The sequence below is a fragment of the Cherax quadricarinatus genome, chromosome 80 (assembly GCF_038502225.1).
Source record: "Cherax quadricarinatus isolate ZL_2023a chromosome 80, ASM3850222v1, whole genome shotgun sequence".
NCBI classification, from domain to species: Eukaryota; Metazoa; Arthropoda; class Malacostraca; order Decapoda; family Parastacidae; genus Cherax; species Cherax quadricarinatus.
In genome coordinates this window covers 6,915,638-6,942,920 of record NC_091371.1, presented here as the reverse complement: position 1 = coordinate 6,942,920, position 27,283 = coordinate 6,915,638, and the positions used below count along the sequence as shown (strand labels likewise).

Genomic DNA, 27,283 nt, shown 5'->3' with positions numbered 1-27,283 from the left:
TGGCGAGACTATGTTTCCACCATCACCTCTGCTTCTTCTATGAGTGCAGTCTGGAAAAAAGTGAGGAAATTGAGTGGTAAATACTCTCCTGACCCGGCTCCTGTTCTACGGGTCACTGGTGTTGATATAGCAAACCCTCTCGACGTTGCCATTGAACTTGGCACACATCTGGTCCGTATTTCCCGAGGGCTCCATCTATGCCCCTCGTTTCTTTCCTCAAAGTCTGCCAGAGAGTTAGTACCCTTGGACTTTTCTTCTCTCGGAGAAGAACAGTATAATGTGCCTTTTACACTTCAAGAACTGGAGGCAACGCTCTCAGCTTGCCGATCATCGGCAGCTGGGCCTGATGACATTCATATTCGTATGTTACAACATTTACATCGGTCAGCCCTTGTAGTCCTCTTACACCTCTTCAATCTTATTTGGGCACAAGGAGTTCTTCCCCAGCTGTGGAAATCTGCCATTGTTCTCCCTTTCCGCAAACCGGGTACTACAGGACATGATGCCTCCCACTATCGCCCCATCGCTCTTACAAGTGCAGTTTGCAAAGTGATGGAACGCCTCGTAAATCGACGTTTAATGTGGTATTTAGAGACTCACAACAGTCTCTCCGCTAGTCAATATGGCTTTCGTAAGGGTCGTTCTACCATAGACCCCTTACTACGCTTGGATACGTATGTTCGTAATGCCTTTGCGAATAATCACTCAGTTATTGCCATATTTTTTGACCTTGAGAAGGCATATGACACAACTTGGAGGTATAATATTTTGGCCCAGGCCCATTCCTTAGGCCTCCGAGGCAATCTACCATCCTTCCTTAAGAACTTTTTAACTGACAGACATTTCCGTGTTCGAGTCAATAATGTTCTTTCCCCGGACTTCGTCCAAGCTGAAGGTGTCCCTCAGGGATGTGTTCTAAGCACAACACTTTTTCTCCTTGCTATAAATGATTTGGCCTCTGTTCTTCCACCCAATATTTGGTCATCACTCTATGTTGATGACTTCGCTATTGCTTGTGCAGGCGCTGACTGTCACCTTATTGCAGTTTCTCTCCAGCATGCGGTCGACCGTGTTTCCACTTGGGCCACCACACATGGGTTTAAATTTTCAAGTACCAAAACTCACCAAATTACTTTCACTAGACGCTCTGTTATCTCCGATCATCCTTTGTATCTCTATGGCTCCCGTATCCCCGAACGTGATACAGTCAGGTTTCTAGGCCTTCTCTTTGATCGTCGGTTAACCTGGAAACCTCACATTACCTCTCTGAAGGCAACTTGTCACAGCCGGCTAAACCTTCTTAAAACCCTTGCTCATCTTTCCTGGGGAGCTGATCGTCGAACTTTGCTTCGCCTACATTCAGCCCTCGTTTTATCGAAACTCGATTATGGTGACCAGATTTATTCCGCGGCCTCTCCTGCTACTCTCTCTAGCCTTAACTCTATCCATCACCAAGGCTTACGTTTGTGCCTTGGTGCTTTTCGCTCTTCCCCTGTTGAGAGCCTCTATACAGAAGCAAATGTTCCATCCTTGTCTGATCGCCGTGATGCCCATTGCCTTCGTTACTATGTACGCTCTCACGATCTACACAATCCTTCCATTTATAGAATGGTCACCGATATTAGTAGACATTCTTTATTCGTTCGCCGCCCCTGTTTGCTCCGTCCCTTTTCTCTTCGCCTACTTTCACTCTTGTCTTCCCTTCAGTTACCACCTTTATATGTTCATGTAGCATCTCACTTTTCCCTACCCCCCTGGGAAGTTCCAGCTGTTCGGGTCTGTTCTTTCTCACTCCCTTGCTCGAAAGCTCAACTGCCTACGGTGGCTTCCCGCTCTCTTTTTCTTGATCACTTCCACTCTCATTCTCATGCCACCGCTGTGTACACAGATGGCTCTAAGTCTTCAGACGGCGTCGGATTCGCAGCAGTGTTTCCGGACAGCGTCGTACGAGGGCATTTACTATCTTCAGCTAGCATTTTTACTGCTGAACTGTATGCCATTCTTGCAGCACTTATTCGTATCGCATCTATGCCTGTGTCATCATTTGTAGTAGTCTCAGACTCCCTTAGTGCTCTACAGGCTATACGAAAATTTGATACATCTCATCCCCTAGTTCTCCGTATCCAACTTTGGCTACGCCGTATCTCTACCAAACATAAAGATATTGTTTTTTGTTGGGTCCCTGGTCATGTCGACGTACAGGGCAATGAACAGGCAGACACTGCTGCGCGGTCAGCAGTATATGACCTACCAATTTCCTATCGAGGTGTTCCATTTCTAGACTATTTTGCTGCAATAGCTACCCACCTTCGCACCCGTTGGCAACAACGTTGGTCAACTCTGCTCGGTAACAAACTTCATTCTATTAAACCGAGCATAGGTTACTGGCCGTCTTCTTGTCATCAGTGCCGAGGTTGGGAGACCACTCTCTCCCGCCTTCGCATTGGCCACACTCGTCTTACTCATGGGTATCTCATGGAGAGGCACCCTGTTCCTCTCTGTGAGCAGTGTCAAGTTCCAGTATCGATTAGCCACATTCTGTTAGACTGCCCTCTCTATCAACGAGCACGCAGAATTTACCTCCAACGTCGTCTTCGTTCTCCTACTCTCTCTTTACCTTCCCTTCTTGCTGATGGCCCCTCCTTTAATCCTGACTCTCTCATTGACTTCTTGACAACGACTGATTTACTCCACAAACTCTGATGATACTTTTCACACTCCCCTCAGCCCTTTCTGGTTCAGTCTCTTGCTGCCCTTTACCCTTTCACCATCCACTGCCCCGCTGTTATCCGTAACCTGTTGCTCATCCATCTCCCTTTTGCCACCTGATGCCCTCGCTTCCTTCCTGCCCTGCAGCGCTGTATAGTCCTTGTGGCTTAGCGCTTCTTTTTGATTATAATAATAATAATGGAACTTATTCGGTCCTAAAGTTCCACACGGCAAATACGCCGTATGAAGGCCCTAACATGTCACGGATGGAACGTCGGAGTTTGCGGGCCCTTACATCTACCAAAAACACTTATATACACCAGGGTGGCGAAGGTGGTGGGAAGGTACATTTTAATTGATAGACTTACCCTTCAAGGAAGAAGTAGGTAGTTTATACTGTTAGTACACTAATATTAGGATTATTGAGGCAACTGTAGATAATAATAATATAGATCTAAGACCTTAATGTAGGTAGGAATAGGGTCTTATAGGCAAACACTAGGTTATATAAGCTAGGGTTATATATGCCTGGGAAAAATTCAAAACAATGTTCACTACCATTCTTGATAATATTGCACCAGTTAAAGAGGTTAGAATTAAACGAAGAACTGAACCCTGGATGAATACTGAGATATTAGATAATATGAAATTCAGAGACCAGCTGCTAAAAAGATTTAAAGCAAACAGACAGGATATTGCAGCACTAAATGAATTCCAAAGGGTGAGGAACAGAGTACAGAGACTTATAAAAGGAGCAAAGGCAAAGCACTACTGCTCAAAAATTGAAGAGTATAAGCATAACCCCAGAAAGCTCTGGCAACAACTAAAACAGTTGGGGTATAGCCATAAGCCAGTAGATAGGTCTAACATAGTACTCACTATCGATAATGAGGTATGCCACGAAACATCTAAGGTGGCAAATTGCTTTAATTCCTACTACACATCTGTTGCATCAACACTAGTAAGTAAACTTCCAGCTGCATCAAATACCTTTAACACAGACTCTGATAAGTTTCAATCATACTATACCAATAAAGGGGTAACCCCAAACAGTTGTCAACTAGTAAGTGTATCTCATGACTTAATTCAAAAAGAACTAAGCAGGTTAAACCCAACGAAGAGCACAGGCCCTGATAACATCCCGTCTAAGTTCCTAAAAGATGGTGCTTCTGAACTGTCAATCCCTATTGCTCACATAATAAATCTATCAATAACCACTAATACCGTACCGGAGGGGTTCAAGGAGGCCAGAGTTACTCCTATCTTCAAGAAAAATAATAGGTCTGATGTAAGCAACTATAGACCTGTTAGTATACTCAGTATAATATCTAAAATTCTGGAGAGGGCGGTGTATTCTCAAGTAGTTAAGTACCTTAATGACAACAACATTCTCCATAGCTATCAATCGGGCTTTAGAAGATCCTACTCAACCGATACCTCCCTTATTAATCTGATGGATTACCTGAGAACTGAAATGTCAAAAGAGAACCTCATAGGTATGGTAACCTTAGACCTGCAAAAGGCCTTTGATACTGTCAACCACAATATATTATGTAAGAAACTTCAAGCTATCGGTATAGGTTCTGTAGACTGGTTTAAGTCCTACCTTAGCAACAGGAGACAAATAGTCAAAATCAACAAAACGGAATCAGAACCCCTGCCGATAACATGTGGAGTTCCCCAAGGTAGTATTCTGGGTCCCTTATTATTCTTATGTTATGTCAATGATATGCCTATCAGTGTCAAGTGCAAACTCCTACTGTATGCAGATGACAGTGCTCTGTTAGTGACAGGTAAAGACCCACAAGATATTGCTAATGTTTTAACACTGGAACTGGAGTCCTGCAGCAAATGGTTAGTAGACAACAAACTATCATTACACCTAGGGAAAACTGAAGCCATTCTCTTTGGAACGAAACATAAACTGAGAAGGGTAAATAATTTTAATGTTCAGTGTAATGGGGAGTCCATCACTTTGGTTTCATCAGTAAAATATCTGGGAATCCCCTTTGACCCATGCATGTCAGGAGAATTGATAGGGAACAGTGTAGTAAAGAAAGCGAATGCCAGACTGAAGTTCCTGTATAGACAAGCACAGTGTCTACCTACTGAGGCTCGCAGGACCCTATGTCTAGCCCTTATACAATGCCATATGGATTACGCTTGCTCTTCTTGGTACTCTGCCTTGACAAAAAAACTGAAAGATAGACTGCAAATCACCCAGAACAAAATCGTAAGATTCATCCTGGGGCTGGGACCAAGAGAACATGTAGGCCAGGATGAATTACAGCAGTTGGATATGCTGAATGTTGAAGACAGAGTAAAACAACTGAAGCTAAATCATGTTTATAAAATTGCTCACAAACAGTGTCCAGAATATCTTGCTGTCAATTTTGTCAAGGTTGGGAACCAAAGCAATCATAGTACTAGGGGGAGAGAGCACAACTTTGTAGTACCCATAGTCAGTGGCCAGGCGTCAAACACCTTTTATTGTACAGCAATAAAGGAATGGAACAGACTACCCGCACATGTCAAAGCCAGTCTTAGCATGAACCAGTTCAAGAAGACTGCCAAAAGGTGCCTGATGAATGTAGCTACAGAAAGGGAGGGGAATGATTTTCTATTTTTTAGCTAAAATACGTGTAAATTTTACCTTATTCCTAGTAATGACCCTCGTATTGTAGATAGTCTTAATGACCCTCGTGTAGTAGATAGTCTTTTTAGTATGATAATAAGATGTTATCTTCATTGTAGAATAAAAAGAAAATATTATAACCTTTATATTATAATAATAAGGTAAAAGGACCCCAATGGAAATAAGTCACTCTGTCTGACTTTTTTGGGTTATCCTAGGTTCTCTACACATATGCTGCTATGTATGATAATTCTATGTATCTGTATTTGTGTATACCTGAATAAACTTACTTACTTACTTACTAGGGAGAACTGGCAGCTCAAGTTTGAACGTCCAGGCACGGGGTTTTGAGACACCAGTGCCTCGTTTGTCGAAATTCCGAGCGAGGCACACTGCCATGAACAGCAGGGCGGCACCCCATGGGTCTACACATACTAGGCCCTGGGGAAATCTGGTGGAGGCACATCGAAGTACCGTAGATGACCTCCTCCGTCAGGCCCATACAGTAAGACAAGACCCCTTTTCTCAGTATTCTGGCCAGTTTCTGGGGGAAATTGCGAGTGAGTTGAGCTGTGGGTCTTTGTGCAGCCGGACGGGCCGAAGTTAGTTTAATATGTTTATTATGCACCCCATACCCATCCTGTGGGCGGTAGTCAAAATATTAGAGGTACATAATTGGTCCAGGGACTGGACTCCAAAGTTTTGATAGCTGAGCAAGTTACAGAGGTAATGAATTCACAATTTACAAAGGTAATGAACTCACAGTTTACAAAGGTAATGAACTCCAGGTAGGTGTGGTCACAATCATGACAAGTTACAAAGGTATTTACAGATTACAGAGGTATGTAATGGGTCCAGGGACTGGGCCCCCAAAGTTTTGATAGCTGAACTAGGTACAAAGGTAATGAACTCACAAGTTACAAAGGAAGACCAGTACATACCAGTGTCCCCTCGTTAAAGAAGCTAGTGTCACTTCCTGCATAGTTATACTAGGGGATACTCACCCCCTTGGAAACAGGAATTTCTGAGGTGCAGGCAGGTCATTAATACCGACTGAATATGCAGGAATTAGGTTCCCGGCTGCACATGGATTTGAAGGGGAAGTCCAGAGGGGCTAAAGCTTAGGGAGGTTGAAGACCAGGATATATTCTCCAACACCAAGTAAGTTAGCCCTTTATTCATGAATGCAGGCGAGATTTCTTGCAACATCAGTCATTTATGGAAATGTGTCATATAAGCCACTTGTGAGGCTGAGGTACCCACCTCAGGGCTGGTGTCAACACAGCTTGCCAGGGTAGACAACTCACATGGAGGCAGTCCAGACAAATTTCCACACATGTAAACTGTTTTTTCCTATAGTATAGAGAGAAATGTAAATACGTATTTGAATATGAATTTGACCTGTTAGTTTAATATATTATGTACCCCAGACCCATCCTGTGGGTGGTAGTCCCCTCAAGGGAGGTTCCTTGATGCTGGTGAGGGGTTCTTGATCTAGGAAATTGAATCTGTGCTCCAGTTCCCTGAATTGTCTGAATACCTTCCATCCACCCCCACATGTGCTGCATAATCCTACAGGTTAAGTGCTCCCCCATGATTATAATATGGGTGTAGTCAAAAAGATAAGTACATAATAGGTCCAGGGACTCTACCTCAACATTAGAGGTACATATTGGTTCCAGGGACTGTTCCTCAACATTATTGAGGTACATAACACTGCTACATACCACCTGCTACATACAGTTATCATACATAATGTAAATTACCCACAATAACCCCAAAAAGTCAGTGACTTACTTCCATTGTGATCTTTATTTTCCATTAGGATCCTTGATTCTCATTGAGTTCTTGATTTTTTCATTATAGTCCTTTATTCCCATTGGGGTCCTTGATATCCATTAGGGTGAATATGAGAGGTCATTGTTGTGGAGGCCCATGTGAGAGGTCATTGTCGTGGAGGCCTATGTGAGAAAGGGAATCCACAACATTTTAACTGTAATCCCTGAAATATTGTGCCAAGTTTCCTACACAGTTTCGCTGTATTAAGGTCTTTGCATATGTAGATCAAGTATTTATTTATTTATTATCACACTGGCCGATTCCCACCAAGGCAGGGTGGCCCGAAAAAGAAAAACTTTCACCATCATTCACTCCATCACTGTCTTGCCAGAAGGGTGCTTTACACTACAGTTTTTAAACTGCAACATTAACACCCCTCCTTCAGAGTGCAGGCACTGTACTTCCCATCTCCAGGACTCAAGTAATAAACTTGAATATTCCACTCATTACATTGATGAACTAACAATACAGTATTTACCTATGATGTACCTTTAAATTCCAAGAGTTTTTATTTTCCCCCGAGTGTGACCTTTGGCTAGTTTTGTCTGGTGCTTGCCTGATGGACCAGGATGTTGAAACTGGTGGATATATAATTTGTTTTGACTTTCAAAAAAGCCATCTTCAGTCATGACTGCCACCTGAAAATCCCCTTCACAACAGAAAACTATTAATGTGGAGTAATCTACCCACTACATGATCTGAGGTTGTACTATTAGCATGCTTCTTGCAGGACAGTAATAGTGAGCGATGTTGAAAATGTTTAGCTTCATGGTCATCCTACCTCAGTGGGAGATGGGCAGTGTGTTATAAAAAAAAATAAAAGGTGTTGTGAGGTTATTGGAAATTTTGATTGGCTTGGGCCTGGCCTGTCTGGCACCTCAGAGTTAAGCTCATGTTATGAGTTGTCAGATTAGAGCCCTACCCCAATATTTGTGTTATACAGTATTGTAGAAACATAGGGATTGAGTTGGATATGAGAATCTATAAAATGACCTAAAATCATTTATAACTTAAAAGTTGCTGTGCAAACAATTACCCATTCCAGTTACAGACAACACACTCCCCCAGAACTTGAACCTGTTTAATAAACAAAATATGCAGAGGAGAGAGAGAGAGATTTTGGGAGACGTTAAGTGAATGTATAGGAGCCTTTGAACCAAGTGAGAGAGTAATTGTGGTAGGGGACCTGAATGCTAAAGTAGGAGAAACTTTTAGAGAGGGTGTGGTAGGTAAGTTTGGGGTGCCAGGTGTAAATGATAATGGGAGCCCTTTGATTGAACTTTGTATAGAAAGGGGTTTAGTTATAGGTAATACATATTTTAAGAAAAAGAGGATAAATAAGTATACAAGATATGATGTAGGGCGAAATGACAGTAGTTTGTTGGATTATGTATTGGTAGATAAAAGACTGTTGAGTAGACTTCAGGATGTACATGTTTATAGAGGGGCCACAGATATATCAGATCACTTTCTAGTTGTAGCTACACTGAGAGTAAAAGGCAGATGGGATACAAGGAGAATAGAAGCATCAGGGAAGAGAGAGGTGAAGGTTTATAAACTAAAAGAAGAGGCAGTTAGGGTAAGATATAAATAGCTATTGGAGGATAGATGGGCTAATGATAGCATAGGCAATGGGGTCGAAGAGGTATGGGGTAGGTTTAAAAATGTAGTGTTAGAGTGTTCAGCAGAAGTTTGTGGTTGCAGGAAAGTGGGTGCAGGAGGGAAGAGGAGCGATTGGTGGAATAATGATGTAAAGAGAGTAGTAAGGGAGAAAAAGTTAGCATATGAGAAGTTTTTACAAAGTAGAAGTGATGCAAGGAGGGAAGAGTATATGGAGAAAAAGAGAGAGGTTAAGAGAGTGGTGAAGCAATGTAAAAAGAGAGCAGATGGGAGAGTGGGTGAGATGTTATCAACAAATTTTGTTGAAAATAAGAAAAAGTTTTGGAGTGAGATTAACAAGTTAAGAAAGCCTAGAGAACAAATGGATTTGTCAGTTAAAAATAGGAGAGGAGAGTTATTAAATGGAGAATTAGAGGTATTGGGAAGATGGAGGGAATATTTTGAGGAATTGTTAAATGTTGATGAAGATAGGGAAGCTGGGATTTCGTGTTTACCTGGAGACCTGGAGAGAGTTTCGGGGGTCAACGCCCCCGCGGCCCAGTCTGTGACCAGGCCTCCTGGTGGATCAGCGCCTGATCAACCAGGCTGTTGCTGCTGGCTGCACGCAAACCAACGTAGTACGAGCCACAGCCCGGCTGATCAGGAACTGACTTTAGGTGCTTGTCCAGTGCCAGCTTGAAGACTGCCAGGGGTCTGTTGGTAATCCCCCTTATGTGTGCTGGGAGGCAGTTGAACAGTCTCGGGCCCCTGACACTTATTGTATGGTCTCTTAACGTGCTAGTGACACCCCTGCTTTTCATTGGGGGGATGGTGCATCGTCTGCCAAGTCTTTTGCTTTCGTAGTGAGTGATTTTCGTGTGCAAGTTCAGTACTAGTCCCTCTAGGATTTTCCAGGTGTATATAATCATGTATCTCTCCCTCCTGCGTTCCAGGGAATACAGGTTTAGAAACCTCAAGCGCTCCCAGTAATTGAGGTGTTTTATCTCCGTTATGCGCGCCGTGAAAGTTCTCTGTACATTTTCTAGGTCGGCAATTTCACCTGCCTTGAAAGGTGCTGTTAGAGTGCAGCAATATTCCAGCCTAGATAGAACAAGTGACCTGAAGAGTGTCATCATGGGCTTGGCCTCCCTAGTTTTGAAGGTTCTCATTATCCATCCTGTCATTTTTCTAGCAGATGCGATTGATACAATGTTATGGTCCTTGAAGGTGAGATCCTCCGACATAATCACTCCCAGGTCTTTGACGTTGGTGTTTCGCTCTATTTCGTGGCCAGAATTTGTTTTGTACTCTGATGAAGATTTAATTTCCTCATGTTTACCATATCTGAGTAATTGAAATTTCTCATCGTTGAACTTCATATTGTTTTCTGCAGCCCACTGAAAGATTTGGTTGATGTCCGCCTGGAGCCTTGCAGTGTCTGCAATGGAAGACACTGTCATGCAGATTCGGGTGTCATCTGCAAAGGAAGACACGGTGCTGTGGCTGACATCCTTGTCTATGTCGGATATGAGGATGAGGAACAAGATGGGAGCTAGTACTGTGCCTTGTGGAACAGAGCTTTTCACCGTAGCTGCCTCGGACTTTACTCTGTTGACGACTACTCTCTGTGTTCTGTTAGTGAGGAAATTATAGATCCATCAACCGACTTTTCCTGTTATTCCTTTAGCGCGCATTTTGTGCGCTATTACGCCATGGTCACACTTGTCGAAGGCTTTTGCAAAGTCTGTATATATTACATCTGCATTCTTTTTGTCTTCTAGTGCATTTAGGACCTTGTCGTAGTGATCCAGTAGTTGAGACAGACAGGAGCGACCTGTTCTAAACCCATGTTGCCCTGGGTTGTGTAACTGATGGGTTTCTAGATGGGTGGTGATCTTGATTCTTAGGACCCTTTCAAAGATTTTTATGATATGGGATGTTAGTGCTATTGGTCTGTAGTTCTTTGCTGTTGCTTTACTGCCCCCTTTGTGGAGTGGGGCTATGTCTGTTGTTTTTAGTAACTGAGGGACGACCCCCATGTCCATGCTCCCTCTCCATAGGATGGAAAAGGCTCGTGATAGGGGCTTCTTGCAGTTCTTGATGAACACAGAGTTCCATGAGTCTGGCCCTGGGGCAGAGTGCATGGGCATGTCATTTATCGCCTGTTCGAAGTCATTTGGCGTCAGGATAACATCGGATAGGCTTGTGCTAATCAAATTTTGTGGCTCTCTCATAAAAAATTCATTTTGATCTTCGACTCTCAGTCTGGTTAGCGGCTTGCTAAAAGCTGAGTCATATTGGGACTTGAGTAGCTCACTCATTTCCTTGCTGTCATCTGTGTAGGACCCATCTTGTTTAAGTAGGGGCCCAATACTGGGCGTTGTTCTCGATTTTGATTTGGCATAGGAGAAGAAATACTTTGGGTTTCTTTCGATTTCATTTATAGCTTTTAGTTCTTCCCGCGATTTCTGACTCCTAAAGGATTCTTTTAGCTTAAGTTCGATGCTTGCTATTTCTCTGACCAGTGTCTCCCTGCGCATTTCAGATATATTGACCTCTTTTAGCCGCTCTGTTATTCTTTTCCGTCGCCTGTAAAGGGAGCGCCTGTCTCTTTCTATTTTACATCTACTCCTCCTTTTTCTTAGAGGAATAAGCCTTGTGCATACATCGAGTGCCACCGAGTTAATCTGTTCTAGGCATAAGTTTGGGTCTGTGTTGCTTAGTATATCTTTCCAGCTTATATCGGTTAGGACTTGGTTTACTTGGTCCCACTTTATGTTTTTGTTATTGAAGTTGAATTTGGTGAATGCTCCCTCGTGACTAGTCTCATTTTGTCGGTCTGGGGCTCCTCGCATACATGTCTGAACCTCAATTATGTTGTGATCTGAGTATATTGTTTTTGATATGGTGACATTTCTTATCAGATCATCATTGTTAGTGAATATGAGGTCTAGTGTATTCTCCAGTCTAGTAGGCTCTATTATTTGCTGGTTTAAATTGAATTTTGTGCAGAGATTTAAAAGCTCGTGTGAGTGTGAGTTTTCATCAGAGCTGCCTCCTGGTGTTATTACTGCAACAATATTATTTGCTATATTCCTCCATTTTAGGTGCCTTAAGTTGAAATCCCCCAGGAGCAAGATGTTGGGTGCAGGAGCTGGAAGATTTTCCAGACAGTGGTCAATTTTTAACAGCTGTTCCTGGAATTGCTGGGATGTTGCATCCGGAGGCTTGTAGACTACCACAATGACTAGGTTTTGGTTCTCGACCTTTACTGCTAAAACTTCCACTACGTCATTTGAGGCATTAAGCAGTTCTGTGCAAACAAGTGACTCTGCAATGTACAGGCCAACCCCCCCCTTTTGCCTGTTCACTCTGTCACATCTGTATAGGTTGTAACCTGGGATCCATATTTCATTGTCCAAGTGATCCTTTATGTGGGTCTCAGTGAAAGCCGCGAACATTGTATAGGGCAAGGAGGAACAACATCTTGTAGGAGTGAGGAAGAGCCAGTTGTGAGTGTGGGGGAAGTTCGTGAGGCAGTAGGTAAAATGAAAGGGGGTAAGGCAGCCGGGATTGATGGGATAAAGATAGAAATGTTAAAAGCAGGTGGGGATATCGTTTTGGAGTGGTTGGTGCAATTATTTAATAAATGTATGGAAGAGGGTAAGGTACCTAGGGATTGGCAGAGAGCATGCATAGTTCCTTTGTATAAAGGCAAAAGGGATAAAAGAGAGTGCCAAAATTATAGGGGGATAAGTCTGTTGAGTATACCTGGTAAAGTGTATGGTAGAGTTATTATTGAAAGAATTAAGAGTAAGACGGAGAATAGGATAGAAGATGAACAAGGAGGCTTTAGGAAAGGTAGGGGGTGTGTGGACCAGGTGTTTACAGTGAAACATATAAGTGAACAGTATTTAGATAAGGCTAAAGAGGTCTTTGTGGCATTTATGGATTTGGAAAAGGCGTATGACAGGGTGGATAGGGGGGCAATGTGGCAGATGTTGCAGGTGTATGGTGTAGGAGGTAGGTTACTGAAAGCAGTGAAGAGTTTTTACGAGAATAGTGAGGCTCAAGTTAGAGTATGTAGGAAAGAGGGAAATTATTTCCCAGTAAAAGTAGGCCTTAGACAAGGATGTGTGATGTCACCATGGTTGTTTAATATATTTATAGATGGGGTTGTAAGAGAAGTAAATGCGAGGGTCTTGGCAAGAGGCGTGGAGTTAAAAGATAAAGAATCACACATAAAGTGGGAGTTGTCACAGTTGCTCTTTGCTGATGACACTGTGCTCTTGGGAGATTCTGAAGAGAAGTTGCAGAGATTGGTGGATGAATTTGGTAGGGTGTGCAAAAGAAGAAAATTGAAAGTGAATACAGGAAAGAGTAAGGTTATGAGGATAACAAAAAGATTAGGTGATGAAAGATTGGATATCAGATTGGAGGGAGAGAGTATGGAGGAGGTGAATGTATTCAGATATTTGGGAGTGGACATGTCAGCGGATGGGTCTATGAAAGATGAGGTGAATCATAGAATTGATGAGGGGAAAAGGGTGAGTGGTGCACTTAGGAGTCTGTGGAGACAAAGAACTTTGTCCTTGGAGGCAAAGAGGGGAATGTATGAGAGTATAGTTTTACCAACACTCTTATATGGGTGTGAAGCATGGGTGATGAATGTTGCAGCGAGGAGAAGGCTGGAGGCAGTGGAGATGTCATGTCTGAGAGCAATGTGTGGTGTGAATATAATGCAAAGAATTCGTAGTTCGGAAGTTAGGAGGAGGTGCGGGATTACCAAAACTGTTGTCCAGAGGGCTGAGGAAGGGTTGTTGAGGTGGTTCGGACATGTGGAGAGAATGAAGCGAAGTAGAATGACTTCAAGAGTGTAACAGTCTGTAGTGGAAGGAAGGCGGGGTAGGGGTCGGCCTAGGAAAGGTTGGAGGGAGGGGGTAAAGGAGGTTTTGTGTGCGAGGGGCTTGGACTTCCAGCAGGCATGCGTGAGCGTGTTTGATAGGAGTGCATGGAGACAAATGGTTTTTAATACTTGACGTGCTGTTGGAGTGTGAGCAAAGTAACATTTATGAAGGGGTTCAGGGAAACCGGCAGGCCGGACTTGAGTCCTGGAGATGGGAAGTACAGTGCCTGCACTCTGAAGGAGGGGTGTTAATGTTGCAGTTTAAAAACTGTAGTGTAAAGCACCCTTCTGGCAAGACAGTGATGGAGTGAATAATGGTGAAAGTTTTTCTTTTTTGGGCCACCCTGCCTTGGTGGGAATCGGCCAGTGTGATAATAATAATAATAAAAAAATAATATGCACTCGTACTACTGTGCCTACAGTACATAGGACATTAGTTTTCAATATAAGCCTTTCTCTGAAACTTTTGCTTTTAATATGTAGGTTAAAGAAGATACAAAAAAGCTGACATCCTTACATGTCCAGCTCAACCTGTGTGAAAATTCAATGCTCATAAAAGGCCTTAAGATCTGGAACTCCATCTGAAGCATTGAAAGGTTCCCAGTCTGTTGTTAAAAAACACCATCTCCTTAGCATAATTGAGACAGCAATCGGTTATGTCTAGCAAAACCAGCTTTCATCCAGTTCTGCCACTGTATTTCCTTCAACACCCATACATAATTGATAATACATATTGTCCCATTTAATTTATATTGTAATCTAAAGTAACTTACTGTATCTTCTATATTCAGCCACCATAAAACTGAGGATCTTCGAATTAGTGTTTCGAAACAAGTCTCTTTTGTGATAGACCATTTGTCATTAGCTGTCTTATTGTAGTTAATTGCATAAGAATTCTTATTTAATATTATGTATATTAATTAACATGGCTTACGATTAGCTGGTCAAAATGCATTACATAATTTGTGGCCATCTTCTGTGCCTACCATTGTATTAATTCCTGTAAATTACATTAATATATGGTTTAGCCCTTAAACGGTCCAAACAGATCGACATTCAAATCCGTAGTGCTCCAAAAGTAGATCTATGTTTTTTTTACATATTTTCAAAAATAACAAAAAAAAAAAGTAGATAAAAGTTTTTTTTACACATTTTTAATTAAATGTAAAACAAGAAAGAAGATCTACATTTTTTTACATACTTTCAAATGTTGAAAAAACGTATGTATACGTTTGGACCATTTAAGGGTTAAAGAAAAAAAGTATTAGTGTCAAAAATACTAAATATGGTTTGTGGTGTTGCCAGACTGCTGAATAGTGGATATTGTGTGTTGCTGTATCAACACGTGAGGACCAAGACTGTTTCAACATGTAACCAAAAATACTGCTGGAACAAGTGTAGAAGTCTTCAAGAGGAAATTGGACAAGTATCTTCACCAGGTGCCAAATCAACCAGGCTGATGGAGTGGGTCAATGGATCACCAGCAGTAACATCCTGGTGGAGGAGGCAAGCACCAGATGAGCCTGACCCCTGGCTGGGCTCTGGCAGTAGAAAAACACTAAGAACTCATCAGAGGTTAAGGTTAGTTTGTCAATAGTGTGTGTGTGTGTGTGAGGAGTATATAATAATATATTATTTTTTGACATGATACATGTGTGTACAAAGTAGTATAATAGTTGGGTGTATATACCAAAAATTCCTTTATATGCAGAGCATTTTGGGCAAACTTAAAATTAACTTAAGATTAACCCTTAAATGGTCCAAATGTATATATACGTTTTTTCAACATCTGAAAGTATGTAAAAAAAGTAGATCTCTTTTGTTTTACATTTGAAAATGTGCAAAAAAACTTTTATCTACATTCTTTTTGTTACATTTGAAAATATGTTAAAAAAAGTAGATCTACTTTTGTAGCACTACGAATTTGAACGTCGATTTGTTTGGACCGTTTAAGGGTTAATAAGGCAATAGCAGTACATATGGTCATTAGACGAGTTACAATGAATACAAGAGACTTGAGTATTCTATTAAGTCATGCAATATGGCTTTAATAAGTCTTGTAGAGAAGATGTACATTTTTTATTATTAACCTTAGGCAGATACAATGGAGTGATCAATATTTGAGATGAATACAGATATTGTGAGCAAGTATATATTGATGAAAAAGTTTTACTTATGTTCATGATTTTGAGCAAATGAATGTATTGTTTTAACATATGTAATTATGATGGGCTGGGATAGGTTGAGGAGATAAGGTGTTTTTAACTGTACAGTGGACCCCCGCATAACGATTACCTCCGAATGTGACCAATTATGTAAGTGTATTTATGTAAGTGCGTTTGTACGTGTATGTTTGGGGGTCTGAAATGGACTAATCTACTTCACAATATTTCTTATGGGAACAAATTCGGTCAGTACTGGCACCTGAACATACTTCTGGAGTGAAGAAATATCGTTAACCGGGGGTCCACTGTAGTTTTAAAAATGCTAGCTGAACCAGTGGTTCTGAAGATTTCTGACAGAAAGTTCCAGATTTTGGGCCCTTATATGTATAATGAGTTTTTGAAAAGATTTAGCCTGACACAGGGAATGTCAGAGAGGCTTTTGCGCCTAGTGTTGTGTCTATGAGTCTTGTTGCAACTGCCAAGAAAGCATTTCAGGTCGGGATTTATATTAGAATTGATTGTTCTGTAAATGTAGGTTGCACAATAGTAAGAGTTAATGTTTTGTATAGTGAGTAGGTTTAGGTCTTTGAAGAGTGAGGGGGTAGTGTTGTCTAGCAGTGGATTGTGTGATCATTCACACTAAGGCTCTTTGTTGTTATTATTGATTGTAGGTGTTTTTTCGTTGTGGAACCCCAGGCACAAATAGCATAAGTGAGGTATGGGTAGATCAGTGAATAATATAGTGTAAGTAGTGCTGTTTGTGGTGCATAGTAATGTATCTTTGAGAGAATGCCAACTGTTTTAAAACTTTTTGTTATGTGTTGCATATGGGTGTTTAATTTCAGGTTGCTATCACGGCGCAGATCCAGGAATTTTCCCTCAATATGTTTAACAACAAAGATGATGATAAGCATGATGTTAAGTTGGTCCTCACTTGCTCTACTCCCAAACATAATGTAAAAGGTTTTTGTCTATATTAAGTGAAAGTTTATTGACAGTCAACCAGGTTGCTATTTTTGCGAGTTCTTCATTAACAATAGTGTTGAGTGAGGCTAGATTTGGGTGGGAGATGACAAAAGTTGTGTTGTCAGCAAAGAGACTAGGCGTAAGTTGTTGTGATATGCTTGGAAGATCGTTAGTGTATAAAAGGAAAAGGAGGGGGCCAAGAACGCTACCCTGTGGTACACCAGTGTCCAAGAGTCTTGTTGAGGAGGTTGTGTCATTGACAGACATTGCTTTCTATTAGTAAGGTAGGACTCGATAAATGCAAGCGCATGGCCTCTTATACCGTAATGATCAAGCTTGTAGAGTAGGATACTGTGATTACTGTATCAAAAGCTTTCTTAAGGTCGATAAAAAGTCCAAGAGGGTATTCATTTTTTTCCAATGATGTGTAAAGTAGATCTAGCATTTTTATTAATGCTTTAGTTTCTCCTGAAGCCAAACTGGCAAGGGTTAAGGATACTTTGTGATGTTATGAAGGAGTATAACCTTCTGTGTATGTGTTCCTCAAAGATTTTGGAGAGTAAAGGCAAGTTTGATATTGACCTATAATTGTTTACATCTATTGGGTCAGCACCTTTGTGTATTGGTGTAATCCTTACTAGCTTGAGTGTTGCTGGGAAAGTGTTGGTATCTAGTGATTTGTTGAAGAGTAAAGCATTGGTGGGTGAAAGGATTTGAGCCACTCATATATACAGTAGTGGTAGCACTTGGGTTATATTCCCTGATTTGTTTTTTAGAAAGTTAATAATCATGGTAACCTCAGTGGGCTCTGTTGGTGTAAGCTAGAGGGATGGTGGGAAGTTATGGCATTTTATTCAGCAGATCTTCAATCTTTGTCAGTATAGTTTATTAAATCCATTTCATGTAGTAACTGGGTTGATTGATACCATCCAAATTAGATCTTTGCAGTGACTCTCGAGTAATAGTGTCAAATAAATCTTTCTTTCTTTCAACACACTGGCTGTATCCCACCGAGGTGGGGTGGCCCAAAAGGAAAAACGGAAGTTTCTCCTTTTACATTTAGTAATATATACAGGAGAAGGGGTTACTAGCCCCTTGCTCCTGGCATTTTAGTCTCCTCTTACAACACGCATGGCTTATGGAGGAAGAATTATGTTCCACTTCCCCATGGAGGTAAGAGGAAATAAACAAGAACAAGAACTAATAAGAAAATAGAAGAAAACCCAGAGGGGTGTGTATATATATGCTTGTACATGTATGTGTAGTGTGACCTAAGTGTAAGTAGAAATAGCAAGACATACCTGAAACCTTGCATGTTTACAAGACACAAAAATGGACACCAGCAATCCTACCATCATGTAAAACAATTACAGGCTTTTGTTTTACACTCGCTTGGCAGGACGGTAGTACCTCCCTGGGTGGTTGCTGTCTACCAACCTACTACCTAGATTATTACTGTTATATTGTATTATTATTATTGGTATAATTATTATTATTATTCTTAGTACGTACATATTATTATTATTAATACGTACATATAATTATTATTATTATTATTATTATTATTATTATTATTAATAATAATTTAGGGAACTGGAGCACAGATCCAATTCCCTAGATCAAGAGCCCATCACTACATACATACTACTACTAATAATAATTATTATAAAAATATTATTATTATTATTATTATTATTATTATTATTATTATTATTATTATTATTATTAACAGTAAGGAGAAACTTCAAAAAAGCTGCCAGTAGTTGGCACCACCATCAGCAAAGCACTAGTACACTTTTCACCTATCTAGACTTAAGTAGTCTATTAGTAGTATTAGGTTAAGTCTGCGTGAAATGCCTCAGCATGATAGTGGCTCTCTTTACTCTAATCATATTATATGCAAACACACACAGTAACTGTTGCAAAGAAATAAATATTTTATTTATTCATTTAAGGAACCTCCCTTGAGGGGGAAGTTAATATCCTGAAATTTCATTCGTATCCAGAAGCAAAAAATCGACCGAACGACGATTCGTATCCTGAAAAATTCGCATGGTGAGGTGTTCATAAGCCGATGTTCCACTGTACCTCACGGCTTCTCATAGGCTTTGAAGAGCTGCCACCACCACTACTATTGCACTTTGGGGCCGTTATTAAGCAAAATTAAGGGTTATTTTGGGCCACGGTCAACCATGGATAATTGAAACCGTGGATACCAAATCCATGGATATGGGGGTTCTCCTGTACATTATAATGATTCAGTTTACTCATATACACCTATATTATATTTGATAGGTATTTAGTTACACGTATAATAGTGTATCAAGTGTATCCCTGAATCCCTTCATAAATGTTACTTTGCTCATGGTCCAACAGCATATCAGGTCATAAAAACCATTTGCCTCCACTTCCTCCTGAGCACGCTAGATAAGAGAGAGTGGAGGAAAATGCTTTTATATGATGTGACATGCTGTTGGAGTGTGTGGAAGGTAACATTTATGAAGAGATTTGGGGAAATTGGTTAGCTGGACTTAAGTCCTGGAGGTAGGAAGTACAGTGCCTGCACTCTGAAGGAGGGGCGGAGATATGTTGTGGTTTTTGAACTGTAGTGTAGGCATGTCTTTGGCAAGACAGTGATGGAGTGAGTGATTATAAAAGTGTTTCTTCTTTTTCAGGTCACCCTGCATCCATGTGAAATGGCTGATTTGTTAAAAAAAAAGTCAAAGAATGAAGAAGTCCTCAGGTTGTTCTTCAACTCTATATATCCTTGGTTAGGCCTCCTGTAGACTATGCTGCTCAGTTCTGGTCACCGTATTACAGAATGGATATAAATGCTCTGGAAAACATACAGAGGAGTATGACAAAGATGATCCCTTGTATCAGAAATCTTTCCTATGAGGATAGACTGAGGGCCCTGAATCTGCACTCTCTTGAAAGGCATAGAATTAGGGGGGATATGATCGAGGTGTACAAATGGAAAACGGGAATAAATAAAGGGGATGTAAATAGAGTGCTGAAAATTTCCAGCCAAGATTGGAGTCGCAGCAATGGTTTAAGTTGGAAAAATTCAGATTCAGGGAGGATATAGGAAAGCACTGGTTTGGTAATAGAGTTGTGGATGAGTGCAACAAACTCCCGAGTACAGTTATTGAGGCTAAAATGTTGTGTAGTTTTAAAAATAGGTTAGATAAATACATGAGTAGGTGTGGGTGGGTGTGAGTTGGGCCTGACTAGCTTGTGCTGCTGGGTCTGGTGCTGTGCTCCATCCTTGAGTGGAGGTGACCAGACTGGGTTGGTCATTGGGCTAATCCGGGGAGGGGGGGGTCATTGAGCTAATCCGGGGGGATGGGGACATGGACCTGCTCCGCATGGGTCAGTAGGCCTGTTGCAGTGTTCCTTCTTTCTTATGTTCTTATGAGGAGGCATGTTTATGAGAGTGAATAACAAAAAAAGGCACAATACCGTGACTGGAACAATACACAAATAATCCACACATAGAAGAGAGGAGCTTACGATGAAGTTTCAGTCCGACTTGGACCATTTACAAAGTCACACTAACGAGCAGTAGAGCAGGACGGGTATATATAGACAGGAAGAGGTAGTGGTGGTGGTAGTAGTAGTAGTAGTAGTGGTGGTAGTAATAGTGGTAGTAATAGTAGTAGTAGTAGTAGTAGTAGTAGCAGTGGTAGTGGTAGTAGTAGTAGTGGGGAATAAGGAGGACGAGCCAGTCAAATACAAAGAAAGGGAGCTAGGTGCCCACAGAGGGAGAGCAAGTACACAGAGGTGGGGAAGAAGGGTGAGTGATGAAATGAATAATGAAGGAACAGAAACACGAGACAGAAGAAAGACAACCCAGAGGAGAAAAAGGGAAAGAGGAAAGGGGAAGAGGGAGAAGAAGAAAAATGAGGAATCAGGTTAAGTCACGGGTGTTCTGAAGTTTGGAGCATTTTACAATGTAGTGGGAGAGGAAGGCATCTACAGAGACGAAGCCGGGACTAAGATTCATACAAGGAAAGTTGTGTATTAGAGAGGATTCAACTAGACGACGACTGTTAAAGTTGAAAGTAGGGGAGACAGTTTTAGCAGAAGACCAATCAATGGGATGGATGTGATCTCTGATGTGACAGAACAGAGCATTGTTAGTGTCGGCAAGCCTAACACTATTTTTGTGCTCCCTAAGTCTGTCAGAATGAGATCGACCAGTTTCTCCAAAATATTGAAGAGGACAGGAGGAGCAAGAAATAGAGTAGACACCAGGAACATCTGTAGAGGGAGGAGAGGTATGAACGAGATTAGTGCGAAGAGTGTTGGTCTGGCGGAAAGTAAGCTTGATGTCTAAGGGACGGAGAGAATTGTTGAGATTAGAAAGACCGGAAATGTAGGGAAGGCAGAGGACAGAAGAGTTCCTAGGAGTAGAGAGTTTGGGAGAGAAGAAATTACGTTTAGCCCGTGAGAGGCCAGAGTCTATGAAATGGGAAGGGTAGCCAAGACGGGAAAACGAATTATGAAGAGTGGAAATTTCTGCTGGAAGGAACTGAGGATCACGGATGTGGAGGGCACGGAGAAAGAGGGAAATAAGAACACTTTTCTTGACAGGGGACGCATGATAGGAAAAGTAGTGAATGTACATGCCACTGTGCATAGGTTTGCGGTAAACAGAAAAGGAAAAACCTGTATCTGAGTGGTGGACATGGACATCAAGAAAAGGAAGCAAGGAATTAGATTCCCATTCAGCTTTAAACTTAATGGAAGGGGCAAGATTATTAAGGGCTTCAAGAAAACGTTGGAAGAGACTGGAGTCATGAGGCCACAGGGCAAAGATGTCATCAACATAGCAGAGCCAGAGTGAAGGGCGCACATCGATGGTAGGAAGAAGAACAGTCTCGAAGTATTCCATGTAAAGATTAGCAAGGACAGGAGAGAGAGGAGAGCCCATAGCCACACCGAAGGTTTGAGAATAATATTTCCCTTGGAAGGAAAAGGAATTAGAGTCCACACAGAGGCGGATAAGATCAAGAAAGACATCAATAGGTATAGGGAGATGTAGAAACCCTTCATTGGCCTTCTCTCTAAGGAAACCAAGGGCATCATCAAGAGGGACATTGGTGAAGAGGGACTAAACGTCAAGACTGAGCATCTTACAGGTCGGGAGAGAGTGTACCCGTTCAATGAAGTCTTGAGAGTGATGGAGGTGGGCAGGAGAAAAAGTACCAAGAAAGGGAGTGAGGGTTTTGACCAACCTCTTCCCCTTTCCTCTTTCCCTTTTTCTCCTCTGGGTTGTCTTTCTTCTGTCTCATGTTTCTGTTCCTTCATTATTCATTTCATCACTTTCCCTTCTTCCCCACCTCTGTGTACTTGCTCTCCCTCTGTGGGCACCTAGCTCCCTTGCATTGCTCCCTTTTCTTTGTATTTGACTGGCTCGGCCTCCTAATTCCCCACTACTGCTACCTCCTCCTCCTCCTCCTCCTCCTCCTCCTCCTCCTCCTTCTCCTCGTCCTCCTCCTCCTCCTACTTCTCGTCCTCTTCCTCGTCCTCCTCCTCCTCCTCCTTTTCATCCTCCTCCTCCTCCTCCTCCTCCTCCTCCTCCTCCTCCTCATCCTCCTCCTCCTCCTCGTCCTCCTCCTCCTCCTCCTCCTCCTCCTCCTCCTCCTCCTCCTCCTCCTCCTCCTCCTCTTCGCCCTCCTCCTCCTCCTCCTCCTCCTCCTCCTCCTCCTCCTCGTCCTCCTCCTCCTCCTCCTCCTCCTCCTCCTCCTCCTCCTCCTCCTCCTCCTCCTCCTCCTCCTCCTCCTCCTCCTCCTCCTTCTCTTCTTCCTCCTCCTCCTCCTCCTCCTCCTCCTCCTCCTCCTCCTCCTCCTCCTCCTCCTCCTCCTCCTCCTCCTCCTCCTCCTCCTCCTCCTCCTCCTCCTCCTCCTCCTCCTCCTCCTCCTCCTCCTCCTCCTCCTCCTCCTCCTCCTCCTCCTCCTCCTCCTCCTCCTCCTCCTCCTCCTCCTCCTCCTCCTCCTCCTCCTCCTCCTCCTCCTCCTCCTCCTCCTCCTCCTTCTCCTCCTCCTCCCCCTCATCCTCCTCATCCTCATCCTCCTCCTCCTCCTCCTCCTCCTCCTCCTCCTCCTCCTCCTCCTCCTCCTCCTCCTCCTCCTCCTCCTCATCCTCCTCCTCCTCCTCCTCCTCCTCCTCCTCCTCCTCCTCCTCCTCCTCCTCCTCCTCCTCCTCCTCCTCCTCCTCCTCCTCCTCCTAATGCTAATGCTAATGCTAATGCTACCACCTCTTCCTGCCTATATATATATACCCGTCCTGCTCTATTGCTCATTAGTGTGACTTTGTAAATGGTCCAAGTCGGACCGAAACGTCGCCGTAAGCTCCTCTCTTCTATGTGCGGGTTATTTATGAGAGTGATTAAATGTGGAAGACATTCAAGGTATTGTTGTGTTACACTGAACAAGGTTACTTCCCAATACTCAGTGATTTATTTCCACATGATACAATGTACAGTGATTGATTACACCACTTGGTTGAGCATGCAGGAAACCCCTGGTGATGTTGAATGACTTGGTGATGTTGTATGGCCCTGGTGATGTATGGCCTTGGTGATGTATGGCCCTGGTGATGTACGGACTGGGTGATGTATGGCCCTGGTGATGTGCTCGCCTAATTGTGGTTGCAGGGGTCAAGACACAGCTCCTGGCACTGCCTCTTCACTGAACACTACTGGGTCCTCTCTCTTCCTGCTCCATAAGCTTTATCATACCTCGTCTTAAAGCTATGTATGGTTCCTGCCTCCACTACATCACTTGCTAGATTATTCCACTTCCTGACTACTCTGACTAAAAAAATACTTCTTAACATACCTGACTCATGTGAGTCTTCAACTTCCAAGTGTGACCCCCTTGTTTCTGTGTCCCCTCGATGGAATATCTTGTCTCTGTCTACTTTGTCTATTCCATGTAGTATTTTCTATGTCGTTATCATGTCTCCCCTAACCCTTCTCTCCTCCAGTGTCGTCATGCCGATTTCCCTTAACCTTTCTTTGTAGTACATTCCTCTTAGCTCTGAAACTAACCTTGTTGCAAACCTTTGCACTTTCTCTAATTTCTTGACATGCTTGACCCGGTGTGAGTTCCAAACTGGTGCTGCATACTCCAGTATGGGCCTGACGTACGTGGTGTACAGTGTCTTGAACGATTCCTTACTAAGGTATCGAAACACTATTCTCAGGTTTGCCAGGCGCCCATATGCTGCAGCAGTTATCTGGTTGTGTGCTTCTGGAGACTTGCTCGGTCTTATACTCACTCCAAGATCTTTTTCCTTAAGCTAGGTTTGCAGTCTTTGGCCACCTGGCCTTTACTCTGTGGCTTTCTTTGCCCTTCCCTGATCTTCTTGACTTTGCATTTGGCACTGTTAAATTTGAAAAGCCAATTACTGGACCAGGTGCCCAGCCTGTCCAGGTCTCTTTGAAGTCCTGCCTTATCCTCATCTGATTTAATTCTCCTCATTAACTTCACATCATCTGTGAACAGTATAGCCCTGGTGATGTTGTATGGCCCTGGTGATGATGTATGGCCCTGGTGATGATGTATGGCCCTGGTGATGTATTACTTCACCTCTTAAATATAACAATATCATGATAATGACAATATAGGTTGAGAATCCCTTTTTCAAAATGCTTTTGGCTAAAAGTGTCTTTGATTTTGAAATGTTTTGGATTTTGTAATATAATGAGACAACTTGGGGATGGGACACAAGTTTAAAGATGAAATCCGTTTATACTTACTTTATTTACAGGATATTACTAAATGTAAAAAAGAAAAACTTTTGTTTTTCATTTTAGGTCACCCGGCCTTGATGGGAGATGGCAGGTGACAGTGACACAATGGGAGATGGCAGGTGACAGTGCCATGATGGGAGATGGCAGGTGACAGTGCCATGACGGGAGATGGCAGGTGACAGTGCCATGACGGGAGATGGCAGGTGACAGTGCCATGCTGGGAGATGGCAGGTGCCCATGCCACGATGGGAGATTGCAGGTGTGGTAACAAAAAAATGCAGATTTTACACGTATCCTGAAAGTAGTTTTATAATACACTTGTGATAAAAACAGCACAGCATCATCGGCACAATACCTGCTTCATTTGGTAATAAAGAACAGGAAGCTTTGAATATCAACCTACAATGTTATATGTTGATTAACAGACTTGCATACACTGTTATCACTGTTACTCCAAGCAGCATTTACTGGCCTTTTTGACTTTTGCAACACTGTCTTTACAAGACAGAAGAGAAAATAAGCACGAATCACAAGGTAATCAGTGATGACTATAACAAACTGGCACAAAGAGGGCATCAGAGGGTGACCCAGGGTATGCAAGGTCACAGTTGCAAGTGTCTGGGTACATAGTGACCTTCACAGTGCCTGGGAACCTCCCCACAGCCCACTTGAATTTTCCTTTTGTGGGGTCACGAAAAAAGTTTGATATAGCTATTTGAATTTTGGATAAGGGATACTCAGCCTGTAATAATAATAATAATAATAATACTTGTATTATATATAATATTTTATCAGTAGTATACAGCAGTATCATATAGCTTAAATATAATCATAATGAAAGTGTTTTGACAAGTGATAAATATTGTAGAATACTCCTCCTCCATCATGTGTACAGTGCTGTAGAATAGTCTTCCTCCATGTGTACAATGATGCAGAATAGTCCTCCTCCTTCATGTGCACAATGCTATAGAATAGTCTTCCTCCTTCATGTGCACAATGCTGTAGAATAGTCTTCCTCCTTCATGTGCACAATGATGTAGAATAGTCTTCCTCCTTCATGTGCACAATGATGTAGAATAGTCCTCCTCCATGTGCACAATGATGCACAATAGTCTTCCTTCATGTGCACAATGATGCAGAATAGTCCTCCTCCTTCATGTGCACAGTGCTATAGAATAGTCTTCCTCTTTCATGTGCACAATGCTATAGAATAGTCCTCCTCCTTCATGTGCACATTGTAGAATAGTCCTCTTTCATGTGCACAATGCTGTAGAACAGTCCTCTTTCATGTGCACAATGCTGTATAGTCCTTCATGTGCACACTGCTGTAGAACAGTCCTCCTCCATGTGCACACTGCTGTAGAACAGTCCTCCTTCATGTACACACTGCTGCAGAACACTCCTCCTTCATGTGCACACTGCTGCAGAACACTCCTTCTTCATGTGCACACTGCTGTAGAACAGTCCTCCATGTGCACATGCTGTAGAATAGTCCTTCATGTGCACAATGCTGTAGAATAGTCCTCCTTCATGTGCACAGTGCTGTAGAATAGTCCTCCATGTGCACATACTGTAGAATAGTCCACCTTCATGTGCACAATGCTGTAGAACACTCCTCTTTCATGTGCACAGTGCTGTAGAACAGTCCTCCTCCTCTTTCATGTTCACAATCTTTCACTCTTAACAAGCTTTTTCCGTGCATGACTAAAAAAAAAATTCCCTTGAAGAAAAACATAACCCCAGTGAAGATTTGTGCTACAATGTTTTGGTGGTGCAAATATCCACACCCCTCTGAAGGAGGGAAGTGTAGTGTAGGCACACCTCTGAAGGAGGGATGTGTAGTGTAGGCACACCTCTGAAGGAGAAAAGTGTAGTGTAGGCACACCTCTGAAGGAGAAAAGTGTAGTGTAGGCACACCTCTGAAGGAGGGAAGTGTAGTGTAGGCACACCTCTGAAGGAGGGAAGTATAGTGTAGTGTAGGCACACTTCTGAAGGAGGGAAGTGTAGTTAGGCACCCCTCTGAAGGAGGGAAGTGTACTGTAGGCACACCTCTGTAGGAAGTGTAGTGTAGGCACACCTCTGAAGGAGGGAAGTGTAGTGTAGGCACACCTCTGAAGGAGGGAAGTGTAGTGTAGGCACACCTCTGAAGGAGGGAAGTGTAGTGTAGTGTAGGCACACCTCTGAAGGAGGGAAGTGTGGTGTAGGCACACCTCTGAAGGAGGGAAGTGTAGTTAGGCACCCCTCTGAAGGAGGGAAGTGTACTGTAGGCACACCTCTGTAGGAAGTGTAGTGTAGGCACACCTCTGAAGGAGGGAAGTGTAGTGTAGTCACACCTCTGAAGGAGGGAAGTGTAGTGTAGGCACATCTCTGGGGGAGGGAAGTGTAGTGTAGGCACATCTCTGAGGGTGGGAAGTGAGTGTAGGCACCCCTCTGAAGGACGGAAGCATAGTGTAGGCACACCTCTGGCAAGATGAAGTGAGTGATGGTGAAAGTATTTCTTCTTTTTTGGGCCACCTGCCTCAGTGGGAGACTGACGGTTTGTTGAAAAAAAAAAAGTAATAACTTCAATCCAGTTTTGCCATTTTGCTGGGTGTTGTTGACAAAGATAGGCCTATTGTTATGGGTATGTCCATTCTCGACATATTTTATACTAGGATATTTGCTTTATCTAGGTAGTAGGTTGGTAGACAGCAACCGCCCAG

The 27,283-nt window shown here is 42.5% G+C and overlaps 1 protein-coding gene across 3 annotated transcripts in view; it reads left to right on the top strand.

Moving 5' to 3' along the window:
- The window catches only part of LOC128703478 (uncharacterized), a 398,312-nt gene that overhangs the window by 350,656 nt on the left and 20,373 nt on the right, over positions 1-27,283 (top strand). The window contains exons 1-3 of one of the 3 annotated variants that reach the window (XR_011394228.1): positions 2,964-3,053; positions 5,650-5,849; positions 14,994-15,269. Coding sequence is in view for 1 of the 3 variants with exons in the window: in XM_070102084.1 (XP_069958185.1) it covers positions 5,824-5,849; positions 14,994-15,269 (302 nt within the window). In the remaining 2 variants the exon portion in view is untranslated. Of the gene's footprint in view, positions 1-2,963; positions 3,092-5,649; positions 5,850-14,993; positions 15,270-27,283 lie in introns of those variants that run through there. The other 2 variants (XR_011394227.1, XM_070102084.1) reach the window with 2 other exon arrangements.